A 25350-nucleotide genomic window follows, 5' to 3' on the forward strand; every position below is an offset into this window, starting at 1 on the left:
CGGGGGATATTTTTTATTTCTGTCTAATGTCAAAAACAATATGTCAGTGTCAACACTATCGTTACATGTTCACACCTCATGAAGCCTTATCTTGTGACCTCGTTGGGACACCTTTGTCTTTTGACGCCGTGCGACGCTTTGGTGGTGACATCCTTAAAGCTTTGTGTTGCCTTGTTCCTATGGTGCTTGCGGGTTGTCGGGTCACTGTCATCATGGCGATGTCACGAACAAAGAAACTGCAGGAATCTTCCTGCTTTAGTTTGAAATTGCACATATTTCTCCACTCCCCAGATGAAAAAGCTAACGTGTGTGTTTTGTGACCACTAGATGTCATCATGGCGCACGAAAAAAGCCGCAGATGAGGCCTCAGCTGTCCTCACCTTACATGGATGACATCACCAATCCTGCAGTGGAACCAAATCAATCCATCCATCATCTATTTGTCCTTGCATGTATGTATTAACCTCAATTTAGTTTCCAGTCACTGATACTATCATGGTTCACTCGCCATGAGTTTCATGCTTTTGCTGCTTTTGGATTCCAACTGACCGTGTCAATATGAGTGCGAATGGTTGTTAGCGATGGACTGGTTCCAGCTCCCTAAAAGTGGTGCAGAAAATGGGATTGGAATACATTCTCAACCGTTTTCCCCCATGCAGTTTGCTTTTGCAGTTCGACCCAGTTTCTCACTTAGGTGTGAGATATGTGCTGAGATCAAATAACAATAAAACATGCGTGTGTGCCACCTGTCGGGGTATTAGTCACACAGGGAAAATGGTGGTGTTAGATCACGGGGGGGGGGGGGGGGGGGCTCGAAACAGCCCGTCTAACGCGCCTAATGACTTTTGACTATTCAGCAGCAAATGTTCCCTCTCAGCTTGCGTTCCCTAAAAGTTAACATTTCCCAATGCACCGCAACCAAAGAAACGTGAGTCATAAGTACATTTCCGCAATCGAATGAGCATGCAAATACAAGGGGATGAATCTGAAATTGTAATCAAGATATCAGAATACTCTGAAGAAACGAGATAAAAGCCAAATGTAAACATTGTCTTTGTCACGCCATTCATTGTGCGCAGGCTGTAAATTGGATTGAACGCGTTGGGATGGAGATGATCCGTTTTGAAATTATCAAAGTAATGTTTGTAGAATTTGCGGGTGTGGGTAAAATGTCATCTTTTAAGATGATCAAAAGGATTGACATTTTGGAAAAGAGCTGGACTTGTAAGAGGAGACCGAGAACATCTTTTCCTAAAATGAGATAAAAGCCAAATGTCAAAAAAACTGCACTGTTTACAGACTTTTAAATGTTATTACAACTGTCGGGTCCATAGTTATATCAGTTTTGGATTTTTAATTATAATTTTTAATTTTGTTTGGATTTTTTTTAATTCAGTTGGTTTTAATTCATTGTATACGTTTTTAATGTTTTTTTTTTTAAATGCGTCGTTTTAGTTTATTCTTAGTTTTAGTATTATTTTTTTTTTTTTTAAATAAATTGGGTGTTTGTCAAGTGCAAGTGAGGGGGGTAGGAAAAAAGGTCTCCGGGTTTTGGGTGGTGTCAACTACAATTTTTCTGCACGACTTACCGAAATACAATACCGTGAAAAATTCATTCAAAATAAACTCAAAGCTCACGTATGTTGACAAAAACAAAAATGAATTATTTATAAACGTAATATGTCGCTTCAGTTAAATTTTTTTTAGAGAACATTTTCGATTTTATTTTTGTCGCGAATATGTTTTTATCAATTTTAGTTATGGTTATTTTTTTGCGAACATTAATATCCTTGGTTTGGACTGAGCCAATGAATTATTTTAACTGTGGAGGAAATACAGTTTAAAAAAAAAAATCAGAATAATGAAAATGGATTTATTGTCTTGGAAAAAAATGGCTTTTCATCAGAATAGATCTTGACATTTGTTCCAACAGGAATTGGATATTGTCACGAGCTTAGCCAGAATGTGTTCCTTTATTATTGCTTCCGACTGCTATGATGTCACAGGGAGCCACCCACGGTGGAAAGGTTAACCGAATTAGGCTGCATTGCAGCTCCTGTACCACTTGGTGGAAATGTGACCACAATAAAGGTCATTGCAAGGAAACGGTGATTTTAGAATTGGCCTCTTTTAACACCAGGAAAAAAAAAAAAGAAGGCATTAATTTGGTGAGGTGTTGATTTAATCAAAGTGGGTGGCTTATTTATGCCACGGCATCCATTAGAGTGAAGGCAACTTTTTGGGCAGGTGATGCAGTTTTCTGATGACTCTTGTCCTTCACAAACTCCACTTGGAGTTTGTCTCAGATGACCAAACTGTGCTTGATTTTTTTTTTAAATTCGAATTGTGGCGCGGGTGGGGGTGGGGGGTGTTTTGCACCTCCGCCTCTCAGTGCAGAGGTGCAGGGTTCGATGGCCTTCCTGTGTGGAGTTTGCATGTTTTCCCCGGGCCTTCGTGGGTTTTCTCCGGGTACTCCAGTTTCCTCCCACATTCCAAATACAAGCATGGCAGGCTGATTGAACACTCCAAATTGTCCCTAGGCGTGAGCGCGGATGGTTGTTCGTCTCTGTGTGCCCTGCGACTGGCTGGCAACCGGTTCAGGGTGTCCCCCGCCTACTGCCCGAACACAGCTGGGATAGGCTCCAGCACCCGCCGCGACCCTTGTGAGGATAAGCCAATCGGAAAATGGATTATGATTAATTTTGTATTTGTGGAATATGAATTAAGCAGTGAAATCCACCCATTTTTTTTAAATCCATCTCGCAGGGTAGCCATTTTGCCCCTTGCTGTCCAATGAAAACGACGTCCCAGTTGTTCAAGCTTTGGTCACAATCAATAATGGCTCACGCATTTTTTATTTTTTTTGGGGGGGGGGGGTCATGTGGCATTCACAAGCTGAGCCAATCAAGTGTCAGTCGAAAGTGATCTTTTTGATACAGCTATTGTAGTGAATGTCATTAAATTGCTCCGTTGTAGTTCATTGGAGTACGTTGTGTGTACATTTGCCTTTCGCAAATGGACGTCGAAATGAAATCAAATGCAGTCGATCATCAAGGTAAACGTTTAGAGTGGGGCAATCAACTTGAAATGACGCAGAGCCGTGGCAACAGATAAGCAGACAGATAATTAGCAGTTTGCTCATTTCGGAGGCCGGTCGAAGCCACCGAGACGCTGTTACATAACGTCCATCTAAAGGCCTAGGAAAGGAAGCGGCTCTTTGAGCGTCATGCTATCGTGAATGCGGTCGATGTAGGTCAATCTGTGATTAGCCGAGCGTACAGTAGAAGAGTAGCCGAGGATTATTTGCCCTCCATAGTGACGCCATTCGGTTGTGGCTCAGACCTGCCGTTGCGTCATCACCTGGCTTAGTGGGTTTTACTGTGTGTCCTAGTCGCAAATCGTGACATCATGCCGGGAAGCTGCTTTTACACTTCACATCTAGTTAGTGATGTCATTGATTGAAAATGGGGGTCAACGTAGATGCCCGGTGTGTTTGATAGGATAGTGTTGCGGCCACTTCCTGTGCAGTAGCTCGACTTTGGGAGGAACGAGAAAAAGGAATCTGATCCGCCATCACGAGCACGCTAGAGGAAGCAATGATGTCATCAAACGGAAACTCTTGTCTTTTTTTTTTTTTTTTGGATAGATGGACAGCTGCGATCATTGCGCCACTCAAGAGTTGCGGGTGGAGGGGGGGGCGGTGAAAACAGGACAAGCGAGAGGATATCAGGCACCGTGCCAGCATGCGGGATCAGCACTATGAAAGACCGCATGTGCCATCACATTCGGCTCACACGCGCACGTTATCTTCGCTGCACCACAAGTCACGCTCGCACATCTGTCCGCGTGGCACACTCGAGTTCTTCTTTTTTTAACGGACATCAAATATCAAGACATTAGCTGTCATTGTGGAAAATCCGGTCGTTGCGGAAATCTGCAATTAAATCGGAATTGGCCACTTGGACCTACAATGTAAAGCCAATCTTAGGAAATGATGATGTAACTGGTAGAGGACTGAAAATGTAACTTCATGTAATATGGGTCAGTGGCAATTAAATTTACAGGCCACGACAAGGCAATAAACAAACAAGCTACTGCACGGTGGGTCCAATCATGACAAAGTTGTATTATACACCGGCGGAGACACTGAATTAATTTACCCCGTCACTGTTTATATACGATATGGGTGGCTGTACAATATGGATGTACACTAATGGTCTATTTCATGATAAGTGTTCATTTCATGTCGTGTACAACCAATACGCAGTGTCTCCGCTCGCTCTCAAATCGCCAAAGTCCCCCCCCCCCCTGCGGGAATCATGAATGTTTCATCGTGGCTGCGGGCGTCGATCTGCCTCACAGGGAAGGGGGGAGACATCAGTGCAGAAAAATGTGTTTGATGCAAAGCAGACTCGCTATAAGTGCACACACTGAGTCACATATCCAAGAAGTCATATTTTGGAAATGGGCCACTTGTTCCACTCGGATCGAAAAGAACAGCTGCCGTCACGGACTGAGAGCGTGTGAGAATGTTTGTGGCGGCGATAGCCTGCAGTGTAACAAGCTGCTCGTTCACCTGTAAAATGTCTTTTTATCGGACGCTTTTGGAAAACCTCATTTGACGCATTCCGATCTCCCCCTTGTCAGGAGGGGAGGTGGAGTTACTTTGGATAGGCCGAGTTGGCCGCGTTTCTCTTACTGCCCATTGAAGGGAAGCCATTTTTTATCGGGGACACAAACAATTCCGAGCCGACTGGGTGATGGTATTTAGTACAGTCCTGCCTTGAATTCGGAGTGATCTGATTTCGGTATTTTCAGTGTATGAGCCATCGGCAGATTTTTTTTGGGCAGCAATCTTAACAACAAGCAGCAGATAATGAACAATTCTTCAAAAAAAAAAAAAAAACCCAAACAAACAAAAACAGGCCCAAGTGCTTGCTTCATAGCTAAAAACTATGAAAAAAAAGAAGGAAATACACATTGTACATAAAAAAAATATGACACACACACTCAAAAGTCTGCTAGTTCAACACATAATTGGAAATGCCATAGGCGAGCTAATACAGCATTGCATATTGCTAGTATAGCATTCATATCCCGGTACAGTGATTAAAAAAAAGAAATAACAGCTGACAGATTTTTTTTTTGTTCGTGTACTGAACCCCAACTTCAAATGAAGCAAATTGTTTTGGAGCAAACAACTTGCTTTGATGTTCAAAGCTTGTTGCCATAAATGTCACAATGTTTGTTTTTTCCAACTCAAAATTTAGGCCCAACAAATCCAAATTTCATGCCCCATAAATGTCACTTTTTTTTTGTTTGTTTGTTTTTTCCAGCTCAAAATTTAGGCCCAACAAATCCAAATTTCATGCAACCTTTACGCAACATCTATTTGACCACAGTTGCAACACATTCAGATACGACAGTACTCACATGCATACGTTCTTTATCCTCGACAAAAACCGCCCATGACTGCAGCTGAGTGGCTACGGCGTTTTGTGTTTGATCACCAATTGTGCATATTAGTATGTATGCTGCAAAAAATAAAACACATTTCGATGTTGCACTGATACGAATTAACTACTTTTTTGTAGAGAGATTTTTTTTGAAACCAAATTTTCCCCACTTTCAATCCAGCCAAAGGGTCTTGCATGCAACCATATTGAACATTCTTTTGGCTATTTTGGCCGCCTACCACCGGAAAAATAACAATATAAAAATAACTCCGCCCGCCACAAAAGCCTTTTATCCTTTCACAGTCAGGATAATACTACATGCGGCATTTTTCCTCCCTGTATGTATGAAAGAATATACATATATACATACCAGCCCAAAAAAAAACCCCATTCAAGACAGTTAATGGTCCACATAATTTTCTGCAGCGCCTTTCAAGTGAAAACGTCTTTTGTACCTCCAAAAGGCCGAACAGTGGCTCTTCTTTAAAAGCGTGACATGAACCAGTTTCCGATAAAACCGCCGCTATGGCAACATGCACGCTAATCTACAGTTTACAGGCTAGCTGTCCCTCCTTGGCTTAAATCACATTGAAAACGCTCACAGCGGTTAGCTCAACGGATTGTTTTGGGTGCTGCTCGTTTTGTTTTTTTGGGACCGGACCGATTTGGATGAGTTGGAATCATGTGACAGTACATCATTTTACTCCTACCATTCAGCTGCTTAACAGGAAATGGGAATGTCACTTCCTCAGTGGGCTCTGTGCGTGTGTGTGTGCGTGTGTTGTGTGTGTGTGTGTGACCGCAATTAACCTGCAACAATGGGCTGTGTGCCATTCCAGCCACTCTCGTGTCCGAGATCCTGAGTGGAACACAAAGCCGGCTTTTCTTTCTGCTCTCGCTGTTGTATCAGTGCTGCCTGACTGCATGCATTAGCACCAGCCTCAGCAAACACACACACACACACACACACACACACGAGCGGTGAGAAAGTGCAGTAGCATTGGGACTATTGCAGTCATTTTTGGCAGCCATAAACCAGACAGGCAGCATCATGATTTGTGATGTTTATTAAAATTGTGAAATATTACAGGACACTTGCCCCTTTGCAACACACAACAGAATGCTCCGTTATGTCTGTCATAATTTAAAGCGTTTTATTTTATTTTTTTTTATGTTGCTAAAATTTGGGAGGTTGAGTTCTGTTAGAGGGCCTTGGTTGGTAAAAATAATGATGGCGTTTACTTCATGTGTAAATTCTGATCTTATTTTTCAGTGTTTGCCAGATGTTTTGCGAACTGATGATCATGTGGCCCAAAAAAAAAATATTGTCACAATAAATCTTCTGCTCCTCAGCTCAGCCTCAGAAGTCAATAGTAAGGGAAGGGTCACGTGTGTGCAATCGAAATTGACGAGGAGCCAACGTCGCCCCCGCCGCCCCCGTTCTACTAGCTTGGTGAGTTCCAATTTTTCCAACTACTGAGAATCGCGTCTGCACGAGGAAAACGTTTTGTCGCGGTGGAACGAATAATGGATTCATTCTACAAATCATCAATCATCAAATGAATCCTGAATTATTTTGAAAATTGATTTATCATGTAGACCTTGTTCAATTCAAAATGAACATATTTTATATAAAGTCTGCGTGTGTATATATATATATATATTCATCATTCTGAGGCATTGTTTGCGAACAGTTTGACCTCAGGAGGCTTTTCACAGCCTTCAACGACAGCCTCTTCGTACGAAATGTTCAAGCTATGAAACTCAACGGGAAAATACTGCCTCTTGTTACGAAAGAAATTTCAAGATACAAAAGGTAAAAATACATTATGGGCTGCTACTCGCAACTCCGAGGTTCCTGAACGCAACATACTCATAGACTACTTGCAACTCCGAGGTTCCTGAACGCAACATACTCATAGCTGCTCCGCCATTGGCTATTACCGAGCATCGTCCTGGCATCTCATTGGCGAAGAGGGACCTCTTCCCAATGTGTCTATGCGTGGAGATAGATAGATATGTGTTTGTGCAGCGTCCTCGTCATTCGCCAATTCGTCAATTTTTATGCTTGATCAAACATTTGTCTGAATTTTCGGGGGCTTGGAACGGATTAGGGCATTTACATAGAAAACGCGTCTCTACTTCCAAAATGTTCTCATTAAGAAATTTCTTGCAGAACCAATTAATTTCATGAGTAGAGGTACCACTGTACTCACTTGATATCCATTCGTCTTCCTTGTTTGTGTTGCCGTTGTCGACATACAGACTTTGAATCCACAGCAACTAACAACATTGACAAATCGGCTCACGCTCTCATCATCAAATTTCCATAGATGGGGAAGTGGTGTGAAAGTCAGTTTAGGACATGGAGGATTGGATTTAGTGTGCTTGTGCTAATGTGTTGGATACTTGTGGGCAGCTGGTGTTTTGTGTTTACATCTTGAGGAGCCGACGATTCAAGGAGACATACTTGCTTCACAGCTTTTTTTCTGGGAGGGGGGGACATTAAAAGCAACGTTTTTTTTTTTAATAGGTTGACAAACAATATTTATTTAGGTTCACAAAAATGATAAGTTAATTATCAGGTAGTCCACAAATATTGTGGGAATGGTCTCATACAGTCATACAAAGTGGGGGAAGTGGACGTACATGAGAAACCATTTCTGAACAGGCCAACCCAGAAAAACACTCGAGATTTCAACTAAATAAAAGTTATGAAGCATGGCCAAGATGAACCGAAGAGCCACTTTGATAGGTCATCGGAGGGCCGGCAACTGATTCCACATGTCCATGTTGTAAGATTCGCATCTTGTCTTTTTGGAGTCTGGAATTCCAAATGAGCATTAGGGCCACACAAAAAAAAAAAGAAAATACGTTGTAAAATGATGAGAACAACGGGAAGAAAATTAAGAAAATGTAATCACCATTCGACCATATTCTTTTTGTATTATGAGAGTCTTGAAAGAGAACAGCCATTTTTGGGGGGGGGGGGGGGAAACCGTCTATCCATTCGTCTTCCTTGTTTGTGTTGCCGTTGTCGACATACAGACTTTGAATCCACAGCAACTAACAACATTGACAAATCGGCTCACGCTCGCATCATCAAATTTCCATAGATGGGGAAGTGGTGTGAAAGTCCGTTTAGGACATGGAGGGATGGATTTAGTGTGCTTGTGCTAATGTGTTGGATACTTGTGGGCAGCTGGTGTTTTGTGTTTACATCTTGAGGAGCCGACGATTCAAGGAGACATACTTGCTTCACAGCTTTTTTTCTGGGAGGGGGGGACATTAAAAGCAACGTTTTTTTTTTTAATAGGTTGACAAACAATATTTATTTAGGTTCACAAAAATGATAAGTTAATTATCAGGTAGTCCACAAATATTGTGGGAATGGTCTCATACAGTCATACAAAGTGGGGGAAGTGGACGTACATGAGAAACCATTTCTGAACAGGCCAACCCAGAAAAACACTCGAGATTTCAACTAAATAAAAGTTATGAAGCATGGCCAAGATGAACCGAAGAGCCACTTTGATCAAAAATAATACCAAGGAATAGTAGAATATTTTTTTCATGAGATCCATCATTGCCCGAATCTTGAACTTTAAAAAAAAATCTGCCAGATAGATAAAATATTGTTTATCTTAAAAAAAAACCTAAAAATAACAAAACCAGGGCCCCGGACCCTGCATGTAATATATTGCCATAAATCAGGGTCACCCCTGAGCTGCCCCTTGCGCAAACCCATCCACCCCCCCCCCCCCCCCCCCCCCCCCCCCCAAACAACGGGAAGAAAATTAAGAAAATGTAATCACCATTCGACCATATTCTTTTTGTATTATGAGAGTCTTGAAAGAGAACAGCCATTTTTGGGGGGGGGGGGCGAGAACCGTTCATAACGTGGCGCAAGATTGAATGTTGTATTTTGAGAAAAATGTCTTTCGAAAAAAAAATGCAGACTCGCACGAATAAGAAAATAGTCACGTTCCAAGAATAGTTGTCTTCTTTCGAAAAAGTTTGTGTCAGTTTTCGGGACTCTTTAATTGTTCTATAAAAATTGTCTTTGAATATCACAACAATCTTTTTCAAGACCATGCCTTAATCTAACCTTTTTCAGAATCCTACGATTTTTCTCCTCTGGAACCTTTTTTTTCTCCGTGTGGCCCAAATATGTCTTCATATCAACCAACCGGATGTTTTTCCTTGAACTGAGATGATCCGACTTAAATTAGTGGTCATTATTAGCTTTGGCAAGCCCACGTCATTTTGCTATTAAAGATGTTATTACTGACAAGTGATGCGAAATGTTTACAAAGAGTCACAAAAAAAAAAAATAATATGGAGTAGTCACACCCCCCCTGCCCCCCCCTCCCCCTTCTCGAGCCAGTTTAGCTACTTTCGCAGAACTGCCTCGCAGATCATAAAACTATCATCGTTACAAACAATATTATATTTAACCACTCGTGATGTTTGGTTGTTTTTTTTTTTTTTTTTTTATCTCTGTGTACAACTCAATCTTCAAAAGTATACAGTTGTAGGCTTCAGTTGAAAAAAAAAAAAATAAGCCGTTGGGTTTGCGGATAAACGAGCATGAACCAAAAAAAGGGGCTTCTGCATTTAAGGGGGAGGAAAAAAAAGAAAAAAAATGCCCCGAAATTGTTACAAACATGTCCTGTGTCATCAGGGCAAACAGTTGGTTTAAGAAGAAGAATCCCTGATTGGCTAAAAAAAGTCAGGTGACCACCAGGTGAGGTAAGAGGGCCCCGCCTTGACAATGGCGATGACAATATGGAGGTGTTTCCTTGAACGCATGTGTATTCGTGTGTGTGTGTGTGTTTACATACATTTATATAGATTTCTGCGTACGCGTCCCCGACCAGAGCTGAACTCTGGAACGAAAACGCAACGCGCTCGCGCGCGCTTCAGTCACTTTTAAACACTGCATCGCAAGTTTCCTCTCTCGTCATGCAGCACAGACAGTTGCAGAAACACAAGACTAAGGGAAGGGGGAGTTGGGAGGTGGGGGGGGGGCAAAGGGGGAGATAACGCAAACAAAAAGTGTTGAGGAAGAAGGTTCTGAAAAAAAAAAATTACAAAATTTGCTGCCTTGAATGTCCTTGAACATGACAGAATCCTTGGGCACGACGATTGATTTTCATTTTTCCAGGTTCCGATATTTCTCTTGTCATTTTAAGTAAGAAAAACTAAAAGATTTCACATACTCTCTTATTACTATACGTGTGCGTATCTTGTTTTTTTTTCTTTTTTTTCTACTTTCGTATTTGCATTGGTTTTCTCCTCTTCTTGAAATTGTTCTCCCAAAGTTTTTTCTTGGTTTGCATCTTTCCACGTGCGTCCGTCCGTCTTGCCACATTTTTTTTGTTGTTTTGGAGGGGGTGGGGTGGGAAAAAATCCCCCCGCCTCTCCGCGCGGTAGCTTTAGCGGGCAGGGGTCGGGGGGAGGGGGGTGGGGCGTGGCGATTCATCTCTCTGCCTCCATTGCTACGCTCGCCTTTTGCTCGGCGCTCGCGTGGGGGTTGACGCCCGTTGGCCAGGCGGGGCAGGGCTGTGTGGGAGGCTGCCCTTGAGTCCAGAGTCCCTGCGAGGGCGGCGGCGCGTTGGGCACATTGGGTGATACCCCCCAGCCGCCGACTTGCGGGGGCGAGGTGGCCGCCGACGCCGCCATGGGGCTGCCGCTGTTGAAGCTCTCGGACGCCTTGAGCCGGGAGAACATGGTCAGGGCGTCCGGGAAGTTTGGGGGTGTCGCTGGTGTGTTGGCTGGTGTGCACATCTGAGGGCGAGGAAGGAAAACCAAGGATTAGTGCGATTCCAAAACTGAACGGAGACATTTTTTACCATGATGAGCCGGTGTTGGGTTAGCTCACAGATCTTACCGTCGGCCCTTTTTAAAAAATAAAAATAAAAAATAAATCATACAGCGGTACCTCTACTTACGAACATCTCTTCATACGAAATTTAAGTTAAAAGACCATAATTTTTATTCTTTATTCTTTGTTTTTTACATTATGCGCAACTCTCATTTATTGTGCAATAATCTAATTGTAAACATGTATTTGTTACATATTTTGATTAATTTTTATGCTTTCGAAAACATTTCTGTCTGAATTTTAGGGGGGCTGGGAACGGATTAGGGCATTTACATGGAAAACGTGTCTCTACTTACAACATTTTCTAGTTCAGAAATTTCTTCCGTAACCAATCGATTTCCTAAGTCGAGGTATCACTGTACTGACATTTCAAATTCAAATGAAAAAAAAATGTTCCAAATTAATTCACGATGTACTCTCTCACCGGGTTGTCTTTTCTGTCCTCACTCCGAGCAGACACCAAAATAACCTTTTTGTTTCGTGCCAGCGGCCTTGCTTTTGTGCTGCCAGGCAACACACCCAAAGCGCGCACACTCACACACGCAAGTCATGCCTGTACCAAAAACAGCAACCAAGCGCCTCGAAAGCTTTTCAGCCACTTCCTCAACAAATACACACGCGCTCACGACTCCATGCCCGCCCGGCTTCCTCCTAAGTTGTTTGTGACGGAGGAAACAACAACGTGCTGTATTCCAGCGGGAGGTAAAGGTGGAGTCACATTTACGAGGTGCGCAACCAAAAGTCTTACGACAAAGCTAGCGAGTCAATCGGGCTCTTTCGGGATCTTTTGGCGTCTCACCGTCAAATGTTTGCGCTCGTGACCAGATACCGGCCAGGGTTTGAATGCTCAACTTTGACCTGAGGGCCACTGGAGCAACTTTTTTTATTATTACAAAAGCCCCTTCTGTGAAACACTTTAGACAAGCGGTCCCCAACCTTTTTTGCCCCACGGTCCGGTTTATTGTCAGACAATATTTTCAGGAACGTCATTACGACAAAATAATATGATATGAAAACGGTGGTATTTTCGAAACATAATAAACACGAATCATGCATGACACGGGGAACGTCCTATCTGTCCGCAACGCTCTCTGGTCGCTATGGTCATGTTTAAACGTGCCTTCAAAATAAGAGTGGGCTTAGTGTGTGGGAATTTTTATTTAAAGTCGGACTGTCCTTTAAATGTAGCCCCTCTTTTTTTTCAAAGTCGTAGGCTCCTCTTCTGTCTCCTGGCTGGCCCTTTTTCCCCCTTCCCAAAGAAACTTTCCAAAGGCGTTTATTTTTTTCTCCTCATTTTGCTAGCTCCCGGGTTTCATTTTCACGGTGACCTATCACGTGACCGAGCGGCGCGCCTTGACCCGCGTCAAGAGTGACGTAACTGTCGACAGATGTAACAGAAAATCCGGTAATTTTTCAAAATAAAACCGCTTTCGGATTCTGAAATGAATAAAATGAAAGTAATGGTACCAAATGGCCGACGGGCCGGTACCGGCCCGCAGCCCAGGGGTTGGGAACCACGGCTTTAGACCAAAGTAAATAAAGGCCACAACATTGCTGGACTCGTACGACTACCAACTATTAGATGTTGGAAAACAGGATTATCACTCGATGCCGCAGACTTCGGCTTGACCCCCACCCCCCCCACCCCAAAAAAAGCAGGTTAGGAGGGTTGTTGTGTAGGTAAAAAGCGAACCAGCGTGCTCCCGAAAAGTGCAGCTTCTTGACTATTGTCAGGGGTCACACGCTTGTCTGGGTAAGACCGGACCGTAGGTTCTCCCTGTGGCATGCTGTTATGTAAATCGAGCATGTCCGCCCGCGGTGCACTCCTGACAGGAAGTGCTGGCTCATGTCTTTGAGGCCGTTTTCCTGCGGTAAAGCGAGACCCCCGAAAGTGCTCGTGACCTTGACTGCTTTTTTTTTTTTTTTTTTCTGAGTGCGCAACGGTGTGGGGGCTAATATCTGGATTTGTTTATCTTCACGATGTGTCAATGGGATTCGTGTGGGCGACTGAGAACGAGGCCTTCTTTATCCTTGAATAGAAATTGAAAGAAGTTGGGAGGGGGGACAACCTGACACCTGTCTTCTCAGGTTATCTGCCGAGACCTCTGACTCATCCATAAACAGATGCGGTCGCCTCGTTCAAGCCGGGACCACACAGTTGCAGTTTACACATTTAGCTTCTGTTTTTGAGACTCAAAAAAAAAAAAAAAAAAAAAAAAAAAACTGAAAGGAATGACGATGAGCTTTTGAGGGCAGGGGGAAATAAAATGAATAATTTTCTTTTCAGTCTGGACTGAAGTGGCACTGAAAACAAATGTTGGGACACTTACTTGGCCCGCCGTCTTCGCTAAAATACCGGAAAATACGCTCGTCGGTTAGTTACAAAAGCATCGGAGCACGTGCATGGTATCGTATTGCACAAACGCCATTTTTACCGAAATACCGTGTTTGGACTAGAAAGGGGCTTTTTTTTCTTCATTGGAACATTCCAGTCAGAATGATCCTAATTACTTTGAAATTTAAAAAAAAAAAAAAAAAAAATGACTCACGGGACTGAGGTGCTGAATACTTTTTTTTTTCCCCCCTTCCCATGCGCAGTGTAAAAACAATGCTCCATTTGTAGCATAAAGGTCACTTCAGTACCAGAATGTGTACTGTCAACAGATCAAGGATGCCCGTTTACAAAGAAGTTGTTTACTCGCGGCTGTAGCAAGGAAATGGTCACCATAACGGAATTATCAATAGATGGTCGTGACGTATTTTAAATTATGTGTGACGTTGGGAGCAATCCAACGTTTGTATTCACAACGGCCGATTGTGCTTTGTGTGTCTTTGAAGCAAGATCATGGGGAGTTCAGTACTCGGCAGCAACCAATCAGGGGAGCAAGTAATTCAGCCAACACCAGCGTAGCAGCTGTAAATATCGACAGAAAAATGGAGTTACCGTATTTTCCGCACTATAAGGCGCTTTGAAGTTTAAGGCGCACCTTCAATGAATAATCTTATTTGAAAACGATTTTCCGATATAGGGTGCACTGCATTAAAAGGCGCATAGAATAGAAGCTACATGGTGGCTGCGGTTGCGTTATGCATCCACTAGATGGAGCTACGCTGAAGGGAATACAATACAATACAGCTTTTATTTACATTGGGCTTTCACAGAACTTTTAAAATACTGCGTCCAGGAAATCAGGATATTGATCCATGTAGAAGGCGCATCGGATTATTAGGTGCACCTTCGGCTTTTGAGAAAATGGAATGCTTTTAGGTGCGCCTTGTAGTGCGGAAAATGCGCTAGTTTCTCCAGTCTGATCAAGTGAGCACAACAATAAAGCTGCATCCCGACAACTTTGCAGCGAGTTATTTCAGCTGCGGCACTGACTAAGTTAGCAGACTCAAGTTTTCAGGAGAGTTGTAGTTTTGATTTAATTTAATTTCAAATTAGTTGGCTTGTGCATTTGCGGGTGAGAGCGCTGACCTTAGAAACTGACTGAAACAAAGCGGTTAATACTTAACTTGATGTTTACTACTGTCTGGCAATGAATACAAATGACCAGTTAATCAAAAACTGATTATGATAGTTGACATTTTTTTTTCCCCAGTGATTGAAGCCGTTGCTTCAAATGTCAATTCCAACTTGTAGTGAAAACGCTGCTAAGCGGTGTCAAACAGGAATTTAAGTTCAGAATGGTCTCGCCGTCTGCTTTTACACATGGAAAAGACCAGGGGGATAACAGACAAAGACTTGGGAGACTGTGTTCAAAACACAGCCAACAGAGAAGCGTTACCATGGGGACCACTGTTGTGAGGAAAGAGCGCAGATCTTCTGTTGACAGGACGAGGCTCTGCGGTCGCAGCGGCCCCGGCGGCTCCTTTTGCGAGTCAGTTTTCCGGCATGGGGAACGCGTGGCTGATGGTCAGCAGCCGCCCCAAACACGCCGGCCTGCGGTGAGCCTCGACACACCGAAACACTCCACCGTTTGTGGGTGAACTTGCGTGTGTGTTTGTGTGCAAACAGATCAGATGGTAGTTATTTACAGCCTCACCAAACGCATTCCTGGCAAATACCAGGAGTATGCGAGACTGAAAGGGAGATGTGTGGGGGGTGGGGGGGGTTTCTCTCATTTTACATGTTACGTGATGTTATCCTCTGTGATGCTGCACCACAGGACATGGGAGTTTAAATAGACGCCGTCATAAAGAAAGAGTACTGTGGAAATACTGGAGCAAGGCCTCAAAACTTCAGTTAAGAAGCTGAAGCTTGGGCACAAATGGGTCTTCCAAATGGACAATGACCGAAACATACTGCCAAAATGGTTGCAGCATGGCTTAAGGATAACAAAGTTAATGTTCTGGACCACTGAAAAACCCTTTTCTCAATCCTATTAAAAAGTCAAAGGCAGACCTGAAAAGGCATGCGTGAGCAAAGCGGCCTACAAACTTGCCTCGGTTACTGCAGTTCTGTCAGGAGGAATGGGCCTAAATCCCCGCCACCTTGGAAGAATATCCAAAACTTTTGACCTAAGTCCAAAACTTTTCACCCAAGTCCTGTAGTCTAAAGGAAATCGGGTTCGGCGCAAGTCTGCAACAAGTTCGACACAGATTGATTCACCAGAAGCACACTAGCAATTTCATGAAGGCATTGTGTGACACAGATATGGCTTTGTTTTTCCTTTTTCTCTAAAATAAGAGTCCTGGATGTCCAAAAAATAGATGTTTGTTCCCAAAATGAGACCGCCGGGTGATGCTGAAGTAACCGTCCCCTCCACTTATCAACCATGACCCTTCACTCCTTCCACCTCAGCTTCAAGCAGCTGAAATCCCTCTCACGGGCATATATCCGTTGATCATTAGCCAGTCCAACTCGTGTTTTTGTATGCTTCTGTCAAATGTACAGTGAAACAACATGAGGAAGACGGAAAGGCATTAGGAGGCCGCAACAGGAAGAAGATAGGAGAACTGGAACTAAATGGAGCATTTGTTGCTCTCTGCAGCACGCCTTACGATGGCAAGCTAACAGTAGATTCCATTGCTTGCTCATATGTAAAAAATAAAATAGTTTGGCTTGGTAAAAGACGGGCTACGGAAACTGGGCCAAAGGTCATCATGGGGGAGAGCAGCTGCAAGGAAAACATACGGGTTTAGACTGCCAAGAGAAGCACTAATTTGTCACTGAACAGGTCTAGTGGCAATAGACGCCCCCCCAATCATTTTTGCTCGACTCCGCAAACTTGAATGTACACTGGTCAGAACAAATAGCAGGATGAGAAAACAGCTTAGGGGTTAGGAACGTGATCCAGGGAAGCAGGAAAAGGATGAACTAAAGCTTGTGGAGGTGAGAGCACAGGAATAGTAAGATTAGATCTCAGCTAGCCTATGTTGAAATCTCATGTGACGAACAAGCCACTGCCTCAAATGAGGAAACGGGCCAACGTTGAAAGTACTTTCAGGGTTTGAAACGATTCGCCTAGCCTTGAATTTGCAGCACAAAATCCTCCCACTAAGAAGTGCGAGTTGAAAAGCCTTTGTGCGAGTGGTTAGAGTTCTGGGAAGCTGTTCTCCGGGAAACTTGCTGGGCAACATGCTGGAACGAGCAGAGCGCTGCCCTCGCTAGCGCCTTCAGATGTGGCCAACTGCCTGGCATGGATACCTCTGCACGTCTATGGAATTGTCATTCAAGATTCAAAGTGTGACCTCATTCTGCGCTATTGTCTGCAATAACCTCGATAGTGGTAGACGTACACAAGCAGGCCTTAGGAAGCTCCGACCAAATACCTGCCACTGGTGTACTATTAGTCCACTTAGCTATGCGCGTTGGCGAAAACAGCCTCCTTTATTCGCTCCCTGGCGGAAAACACAACACCCGCCATCTCTTATTGTACGTGACGTCTCAGCGAGTGACGACAGATGGACAGTGTTTCAGACTCCCAGGAATGAGAGTAGACAGTCGACGCGGTGCCATCATGATTTATGAATGGCGTATTACATCCGCGAGCGTCTGCAAGGGCGCAGGACCGAGTGCGGGTCTCGAATCCCAAGATTAAAAAGTTCAAATGAGAAAGGTTGAGGTTGGCACGCTCCCAATGCCGACACCACATTTTTTTGGGCAGCTACACGAACCAGACAACCTAAGAAGAGGCTTGCTCTGTCGCTGTCAAGAAACTGCACATTGACCTTAATAAAATGTGCTGCATTCACCTTCCGTGTGATGGCGGTGATAACCAGCAATTACGGCACAATAAAGTTCCAGAAACGGTTTGTTCCCGGCATTTGTCACACAGTGTGGAGGTACTCATCCATCTAACTGGAAGCAACCGAGGATTACTTCATTTGTAGCACATTTGTATTTTCTCAGCTTCGTCGGGTGTTCTCATTGTGTTTAGTGAAGATGATGGTTGGCTTTCTTTTTTTTCTTTGACCCATGATAAGAAAATGCGTTACCCCCCCCCCCCCCCAAAAAAAAAAGTCCTGACTTGATTAACAGGAAACCACATGAGGCCCTCGCCGCATTTTCTTAAACAGGCATAACTGCGGCATGATTAAAGCGGGCTTTGTCACTGTGTCGGTTTCTCGGCTGAGTCACATGATGAGGGGTGGGGGGGGGGGGGGTCACATGTTCCCGGACAGCTGTGGAAGTCATCCAGCTGGGCTACTTCCTCATTTCTGGTCACATGTGGATTCGCTATGTTCGTTGAGGCTGTGCAAGGAGAACGTGCCATCATGGAAACACTGATGATGCTGTGACATCTTTTGGGAAGAACTGCTGCTTCTAAATGCTGTTCAAAGCGGGGCTCCGTGGTCGCTGGGCTTCCACGGGAGCCGCTGTCAGCACCTGCTTTGCTCGCTCTCGTCCTCTTAGTCCTGCCTTAGCTTGGACAAAGAATCAGGATGAGCAATGAGCCAACAACCAATTTGTTATGATTTTTATTTTTTTAATCATTTCTCTTAGCCGATACCAAAACATTATACTAGTACCGTATTTTCCGCACTATAAGATGCTCCGGAGTATAAGGCGCAACTTCAATGAATAGCCTATTTTAAAGCTGTTTTCATATATCGGGCGCAACTGCCTTATGAGGTGCATAGAATGGAAGTTACAATAGTGGAAAGGATTGCGTTATGCATCCACTACATGGAGCTACGCTAAAGGGAATACAATACAGCTTTATTTATGTAGCGCTTTCACAACCACTACAGCTGGAACAAAACGCCTTACAGAACATTTAAAATACTACGTCGAAGAAATCAGAATATTGATCCATATATAATGCACATCGGATTATAAGGCGCACTGTCGGCCTTTGAGAAAATTAAATGCTTTTAGGTGCGCCTTATAGTGCGCGAAAATATGGTACTGCATTCTCCACGACTGTCTGCCCACGGCTCTCCAAAATTCTCTGGCCTGGCCCCGTTCTCCCCGCCCTGACTCTCTTGTCCGACTAGTGTCTATATCTGCCATTCCGACTAGTTAATCATCATTTTGTTATGTATATGAATGGTTCTCAGAAAGTATACTCCACCCGGACAGTCAAACGCTGAAACACGGTTTTCTTCCCTTTACAAGCCATCGCCAGATGTCACTCACAAAGAAACTTCAGAGATAAAATCCACCTTTTTACTTGGCTTTGAACGCGTTTATTTTTGGGCTCCCGTGTCACACTGCTGGGCCATCCTTTCTGAGAAGCCCATATGCAATATGAGGCCATCGTATCATATTATTTCGGTTCACAATCATGAACGCTCTCCGGGGGAAAGCATAACGACAACGCGGCCCATAATAACACTGACTTTGACACCCCCCCCCTGATGTCGTGTATATGCTCACCCAGGGCTGAATATAAAATGTATTGATGGGTGGATTTGTAAATAAACAAGACATGACGAAGCAAAAGTGCTGTTAGATTTTGTTGGCACAGTATCAATGTGTGTTCGTAGTGGAGCAAAACAAAGCGAGGAGGACACAATGCACCAAGTATAAACGTCCAAACTAACCTGATGTCAATAAATCCTACGATCCTAAACCAGTCACAACCGTTGAACAGCTATTCCCCCCATGTTGGCTTTGTGTAAAGCACCGAAAGTGACACACTGGCTAGATCAGTAAGAAAAAAAACATTCTTGACAGCAAGTCTGTGCAGTTGATGGCAGCTTTTGAACATGGCGTGCCCAAGCGCACACATAGAGTCACGGAGAAAAAAATAAAGGCGATGATGGCAAGAGATTGAGCAAGCTAAATCCTTTGGCATTCGTGGTTCTACTTGTTCAGGTGTGTGTGTGTGTGTGCAAAGCACGCTGGTGAAGCGGAATGTGAAGGCTATTCTTTCTTTTGGTAGAATTCACACCACAAAAAAAAAAATTATATATATACAACTGTATTTGAAAGGGCACATCCATTCAAGTAAAAAATATAGCAGGATAGATTTTCCTTTCGCAAATTCAGGACCAGGAAAATCAATATATGACCTTCAAAGGAACAATATGCCCATATTGTGCACCACCCCCCCCCCCCAAACTGGCTTTTCATAACAGGGTAAGGGAAAGAACACTTCATTTGTCATGTTGTGAACGTGTGTCTCGTACCTACTTTTGTTCTACCGGTCAAACAACCTTAGCATTAGCATCAAGCTAAAAGCGTAGGGATGGGCAGAGGAACTGATTCGTCAAACATTCCTTTGACAATACGCGCGACAAATATGCTATGACCGGCTCTAATTTTCTGTTTTCGCCGTCCGTTTTGAACTCTCGATTCGAATCACCACCGATTCGTGTTGGCCTCCTTGATTCCATTCTTGCAACCAATCAGAGATTGGTGTCATTTTTTTTTTTTTGCGAGGCATTTTGGGATCTTGCATGCATGAAAATGTGCTTCCGTTACTGCTATTGACATGTTTTTGCTGATTTTGTATTTTAAGTCAATTGTGATTTTATTCCTTTTAGGAATATGGCGACCAATAACTGATCATTTTGGTCACAAAAAAAAAAAAAACATTTTTTCCGGCATGTGTTTTTCAACATTGTCATTTTTTTTTTGTGCAGGAAGACGACTGAACCGTAATTGGAAATGAGGCTAGCGCGAAAGAGAGGTGTTTCGGCTGGTCCGCCAAAATTATGAGACCATTAAGCAGGTGAAGCAAAGTTGCCGTAGCAACAACTGAGACATGATTGTCCTTATCACTCATTAGTTAACTGTCTACATTTGAATCTTTTCTTTCAAGGTGACATTGCAACCTATTTCAACTTCACCCTGTAACCTGATCACGTGACAAGCTGTCCACTGTAGTAGGCGCTGTCCATCAAAGGGTTAAATGCTCGTTAAGATAGCATTAGACTGTAGCGAGGGACAATTTAGACCAGAGCACTGAAGCGGACTGAATTTAATCTGTATAGCAATGAAAATTGCGGCCTGAATAATCGCATGAAGGCTGGCCGCGCCACCCTACCGTACTATAAAATGTTCACACTCAAAAGGCATGAATGTAAAGCACAAGTGGGAAGAAAGGCGTGCATGTTGGCATAAGTCAAAAAGAGAAGAAGAATTTGTGGTTACGCAAGAACACGCCTCTTAACACAACGCCACACACATTCGGGAGGTGTTCCCAACGTCTGCAGCAATGAGCCGCACTAAAGAATGACAAAGCGGGGAATAAAAAGCTCTTTATGGATTAAATTGAGGATTATGACACTCCTATTGAGACGAGGATGAGGGGCAGGACTTTTTTTTTGTGATTAAAAACGTGATGAAGTGGCGATAAAAATCTGAATTAAGGCAAAAGGTGCTGTCGTTACTCCCAAAGTAAACAAACCAGCAATTAGACGACCAAAGACTGGATTATTGAAAATCAACTTAAAATATAAAATAGTTGTCATTTATTGATTCATTTCCATGCAATTCCTAAAATGGAATTTCGATGCTTCAAATCCTTATTGGCAACAGAATCCTCGACCCGCTTCGTGAGCCGTCCAGGAATCACGTCAACTTGTTTCACGACGAAGACCAAAACTTCTCATATAATCGCTCTTGAAGTTCTGGAACAGTAGACATGCTACTTTAACCAACCCCAAAGAAGAAAAAAAAAAAAAAAAATCACGGGGTATTATGTCGATCGATATCGAAATTAGGCATGAACTGCAAAGCAAAAATGAATACAAAGGACTTGCTCAAATTTGATGTACGAGCAAAATTCAATTACGGCACCGCTTGAGTTGACAATAACCCAGTCACACTCGTATTCACAACTAAAAACGACCGTTTAGACTCCTCGATTCCGATAGTGGGCTCGTCAGTGCGTCAGTCATCATTCCGTCATGATTTCATCCGAGAGTCTGCAAAGTTGTTTGGAGTAACCGTTGTTGTCTTTGACATTTCACTTCTTAATTTAATCCCACTTGAAACTTGATTCTTAAAGTGGACATTTAAGGTCATTCAACCGCACAGACGGTTCATTTATTGCGCGCGGCAATGACGTGATGTCACCTTTAATAGATGTCCCGATTTAAAGAGGTCGAGGAGCATTGCCTAATATCCCCAAAATATTTCTCCCTCCTACCGCCTTGCCACTCGATATGAAATTGCTACTTGAGATGAGATGGTGAAATGAGCGGGAGCATGTTGACTTCCATAAACGCTTCGCCACATCACATCCGCTTTATCTGGCCACGTCACGGATGCGTTTTGTTTTTTGTAATGTGAACGAGGACAGAAAAAGATCGGATTTAACAAAATCCAAGTTGGTCATCACACCCTGCACCGTGAGTGTAGACCAACACCCATGTTTTTGGAATTTGGGAAAGAACCGCTGTACCAGGGGAAAGCCCATTAAGAGCTGCAAGCCTGCAACCAGCACTTAGTTATTCAATTAATCTGTCAATTCCATTTTCCAATCTTTTTATAAAAAAATAATTTAAAAAAAAGAGGGCATTATTTTTAATGACTTGATTATGACTCAGTTCCTGCCTTGGTCCATAAAACACATTTTGATTCTCTCCTCTTTCATCTATAACTGCTTCAAACAACAAAGCGTATGCAGGAAAAGTGGTTTAGATTGCATGACTGTCTTGTGTCGTCTGTGTTGTATTATTTTGTTATTTTATGTTAACTGTTCTGTAAAGCGCTTAGTTACAGCTGCAGCTGTTGTGAAAGCTCTCTATAAATAAATATGTATTGTATAAAACTAGCAGAGAGCAGACAAAAATGTCGATCAGTTTTCCAAAGGTAAAAAGCAGATGTCTAATTTGACCAAACAATCGGTGTACTTTCATGGAGTACTACAGAAATCTGAGAATATTTATCCTTGCGAGGCAGAATTAAGACGAATCGGCACAAATCAATTTAAAGGTCTCCAAACAATCTTTTATGAAAATATTTGCCGATTAATTGCCGCACTTCTAAACCAAATAAAAGCACAATGAGAACAAGCTGTGGGCCGTCTTTGAACCCCCAAACTTCCAAATTGAGGGGCGGATGTGCCAACCGCTCAGCCACCACAGCCACACACATGCACAATGAAAACACTCACAAGGAGCATGGAGATGACACATTGTACGAAACACGGGGTTAGGGGCCAACCAGAGCTGGAGTTCGAGCTCCAAGAGTCACTCACTTGGCCATGACTTAAAGGCGCACTTCAACACCGTAATACAATTGTGTGCGCTTGACTTTTGCCTTAATTACACTATAACACTGCATCGCTTTACATTGCCTTTCGGTATACAAAGCAAATTTTCTTTGGTCACGAAATGAATGGGACTCCTAAGTCAGGGAAGTGTGAGTGTGTTTATGTAGCTCAGACGACTTCCACTTTCCCCCACAATCATGTCCCCCCCCCACCCCCCCAAGGTTGCCGATGTGTCATGTGAGGGGGAGTAGCAATAAGCATATGAGATGAATACAAGCACAGTGGGACTATTGAGAAAGGCACTGCCCCTCTTCCAGGAAACTGTGTGTGTTTTCCGCTCCGGACTAAAACAAATTTCCGAATTTAAAAAAAATATATATTTCTTTTTTTTCAAAGTGATTTAGCAGTTGCTTCTTTTTTCCTCCTTGGGGGCCTTGTGTGTGTGTGTGTGTGTGTGTGTGTGTGTGTGTGTGTGTGTGTGTGTGTTTACAGTATTTCTGAAAGCGCACAACATGGCCGACATGTGCTTTGTTATTGTTAGTAACACACTAACCCTCCCAGCCTGTGAGGGTCGTGATCGCCCTTCATGCAACGCGGGACACCATTCAATACTTACGTAGATTGTTTGAACTACAAAGAAAAAAGAAATGAGAAGTTTCAAAGAGTTATTTCACCCCCAAACTCACCATTTGATGATGATGATGGCCATATGGGATATTTGTTTCTTGGAAAAAGGCACTGAGGGCAGTCTAAAAAAAAAACGAAAGAAAACAAAAATTAGATTGCATTTTCTTTCTTTTGTTGTGAACGGAGAGCGAAGCCACAGCCACGGGCAAACCTGGCTTGTTTCGCAATAGGACAGGCATGTGGCGACACAAATGCATGTCCGGGTTTGCTATTCGTTGGTAGACAACAGCGCGATCGTTTATTACAGAATTGTACACACATGAACAGCGCTGGCGTGGGAAGGATTATACAATTTAATCTCGAGTGAAGTCTAATTGGATATACTCACGGAGTGGGTTTCGCAACCGTGTTACATTTTTAATAGATGTCTACAATGACTGTGTGGCGTTCGATTGTTATTGGTGAAATGCAGCGGGGGGGTTCTGGTTGGCGAGCCACACGGGCGCTTGCTAGCCGCACGTAGCAAACATAAACAGTCGCCGCGTGCCGACTTCATTTTCTTTTCCCCCCCTTTACCTCGAACTGCCAATGTGCCGCCTGCAGGAGCTGCTTCGCCTGGTCTGCCGCACATCCCGCCGTCAGGACGAACTGGTTAATCATGACTTGATGTTTAAGTTCATCCATTTTCGACGAAGCCCGTGTCCTAAGTCAAAAGCAGACTTCCGACCGTGTTCCTTCGTTTCTTCACTCGAGTTGTATTCCGTCTTCCTCCCGTTCAGTCGTCCACCATTACAGCCGGCTGGCCAAACACAAATATTTACTGTAGGAGCGGTGTGGGCAGGGACCTCGCATGATTGACAGCACAGTTTAGCCAATCAAGTGCATGCAATGCGCATGGGAAATGTAGGCGAAAACAGAAGGGTCTCGTAATCACGCGTGTCTTTCACTCGTCTATGGTCGCCGTGTTTGGATTACTAATGATATATGAAAATAAAACTTAAACGAAAAATCTGTATTTCAAACACTAACTTAAAAACGCAGTAAAATCCACGCAGTAACTGCAAATGACTTTATCGGCTTTGTCGGCCACTGTTTGTTTTGGACTACAAACCCCACGAGGACCCGCTTTGTTTGTAAAGCACCAGGAAGGTTGACTTTTGTGAATGACGGCCGCTCTCGTCCAATTCCACCACTCGCAGCGCCACTCTCTTGCCAAATATGGTAAACAAATCCACCAACGCCAATTACATCGCTCCGAGTTAATTTAGGGACAACCGATAGCAATGCGTGCAGAAAGCGGCTTTTATGTTACACTGTCCCTCCTGAATCGACATTTTTGAGTTCTGGATCGGCTTCATGTTTTCTGCACTCCCAATTGCTTTATATTGACGATAAATACAACGTCAGCAGGTACAAATGTGCATTTATGTTGAACTAATCTGGCACAAAACATCTGGGTGGTGTTCAAGGCAAGTCAGTTAAATTATGAATAACATACCGTAAGTAATTGGAAAGAAATTACATTCAAAGTTGTTTTTGAGCAAAGGAAAATCGGTGACGCGTGACTTGTGCAATACGACATGAACAACGTCAAGCACACCAACAACAGGATGCGGTAACGGAGCGGCATTAGGATTACGTAATTCCCGCAATACTACTTCCTTTGTTAAACTGCAGACGTTCAAAATGTGCGTACTAAGGGATTATAGTCAGAGAAATGTCAGATTCTGATTAAAAGATTGACTTTTCGTACAAACTGCGAGAT

General features: G+C 43.3%; 2 protein-coding genes across 5 annotated transcripts in view; one reads left to right on the forward strand and one right to left on the reverse strand.

Annotated features, from left to right (window-relative positions):
• foxj1b (forkhead box J1b) overlaps nucleotides 1–25350 on the forward strand; it is a 33525-nt gene that overhangs the window by 554 nt on the left and 7621 nt on the right. For 2 of the 4 annotated variants that reach the window (XM_019863570.1, XM_019863571.1), the window contains 2 exons: nucleotides 292–452; nucleotides 6810–6909. The gene's annotated coding sequence lies outside the window, so the exon portion shown is untranslated. Of the gene's footprint in view, nucleotides 1–14; nucleotides 453–6809; nucleotides 6910–25350 lie in introns of those variants that run through there. The other 2 variants (XM_019863572.1, XM_019863569.1) reach the window with 2 other exon arrangements.
• On the reverse strand, nucleotides 9552–24425 carry ubald1a (UBA-like domain containing 1a). Its single transcript, XM_019863573.1, has 3 exons — nucleotides 24162–24425; nucleotides 23645–23707; nucleotides 9552–11246 (listed from the first exon to the last, which is right to left on the reverse strand). The coding sequence occupies exons 1-3, from the start codon at nucleotides 24267–24269 to the stop codon at nucleotides 10938–10940; spliced, it is 480 nt and encodes a 159-aa protein (XP_019719132.1). The 5' UTR covers nucleotides 24270–24425; the 3' UTR covers nucleotides 9552–10937.

Source organism: Hippocampus comes, unplaced genomic scaffold, assembly GCF_001891065.2.
Source record: "Hippocampus comes isolate QL1 unplaced genomic scaffold, H_comes_QL1_v1.1 scaffold91, whole genome shotgun sequence".
NCBI classification, from domain to species: Eukaryota; Metazoa; Chordata; class Actinopteri; order Syngnathiformes; family Syngnathidae; genus Hippocampus; species Hippocampus comes.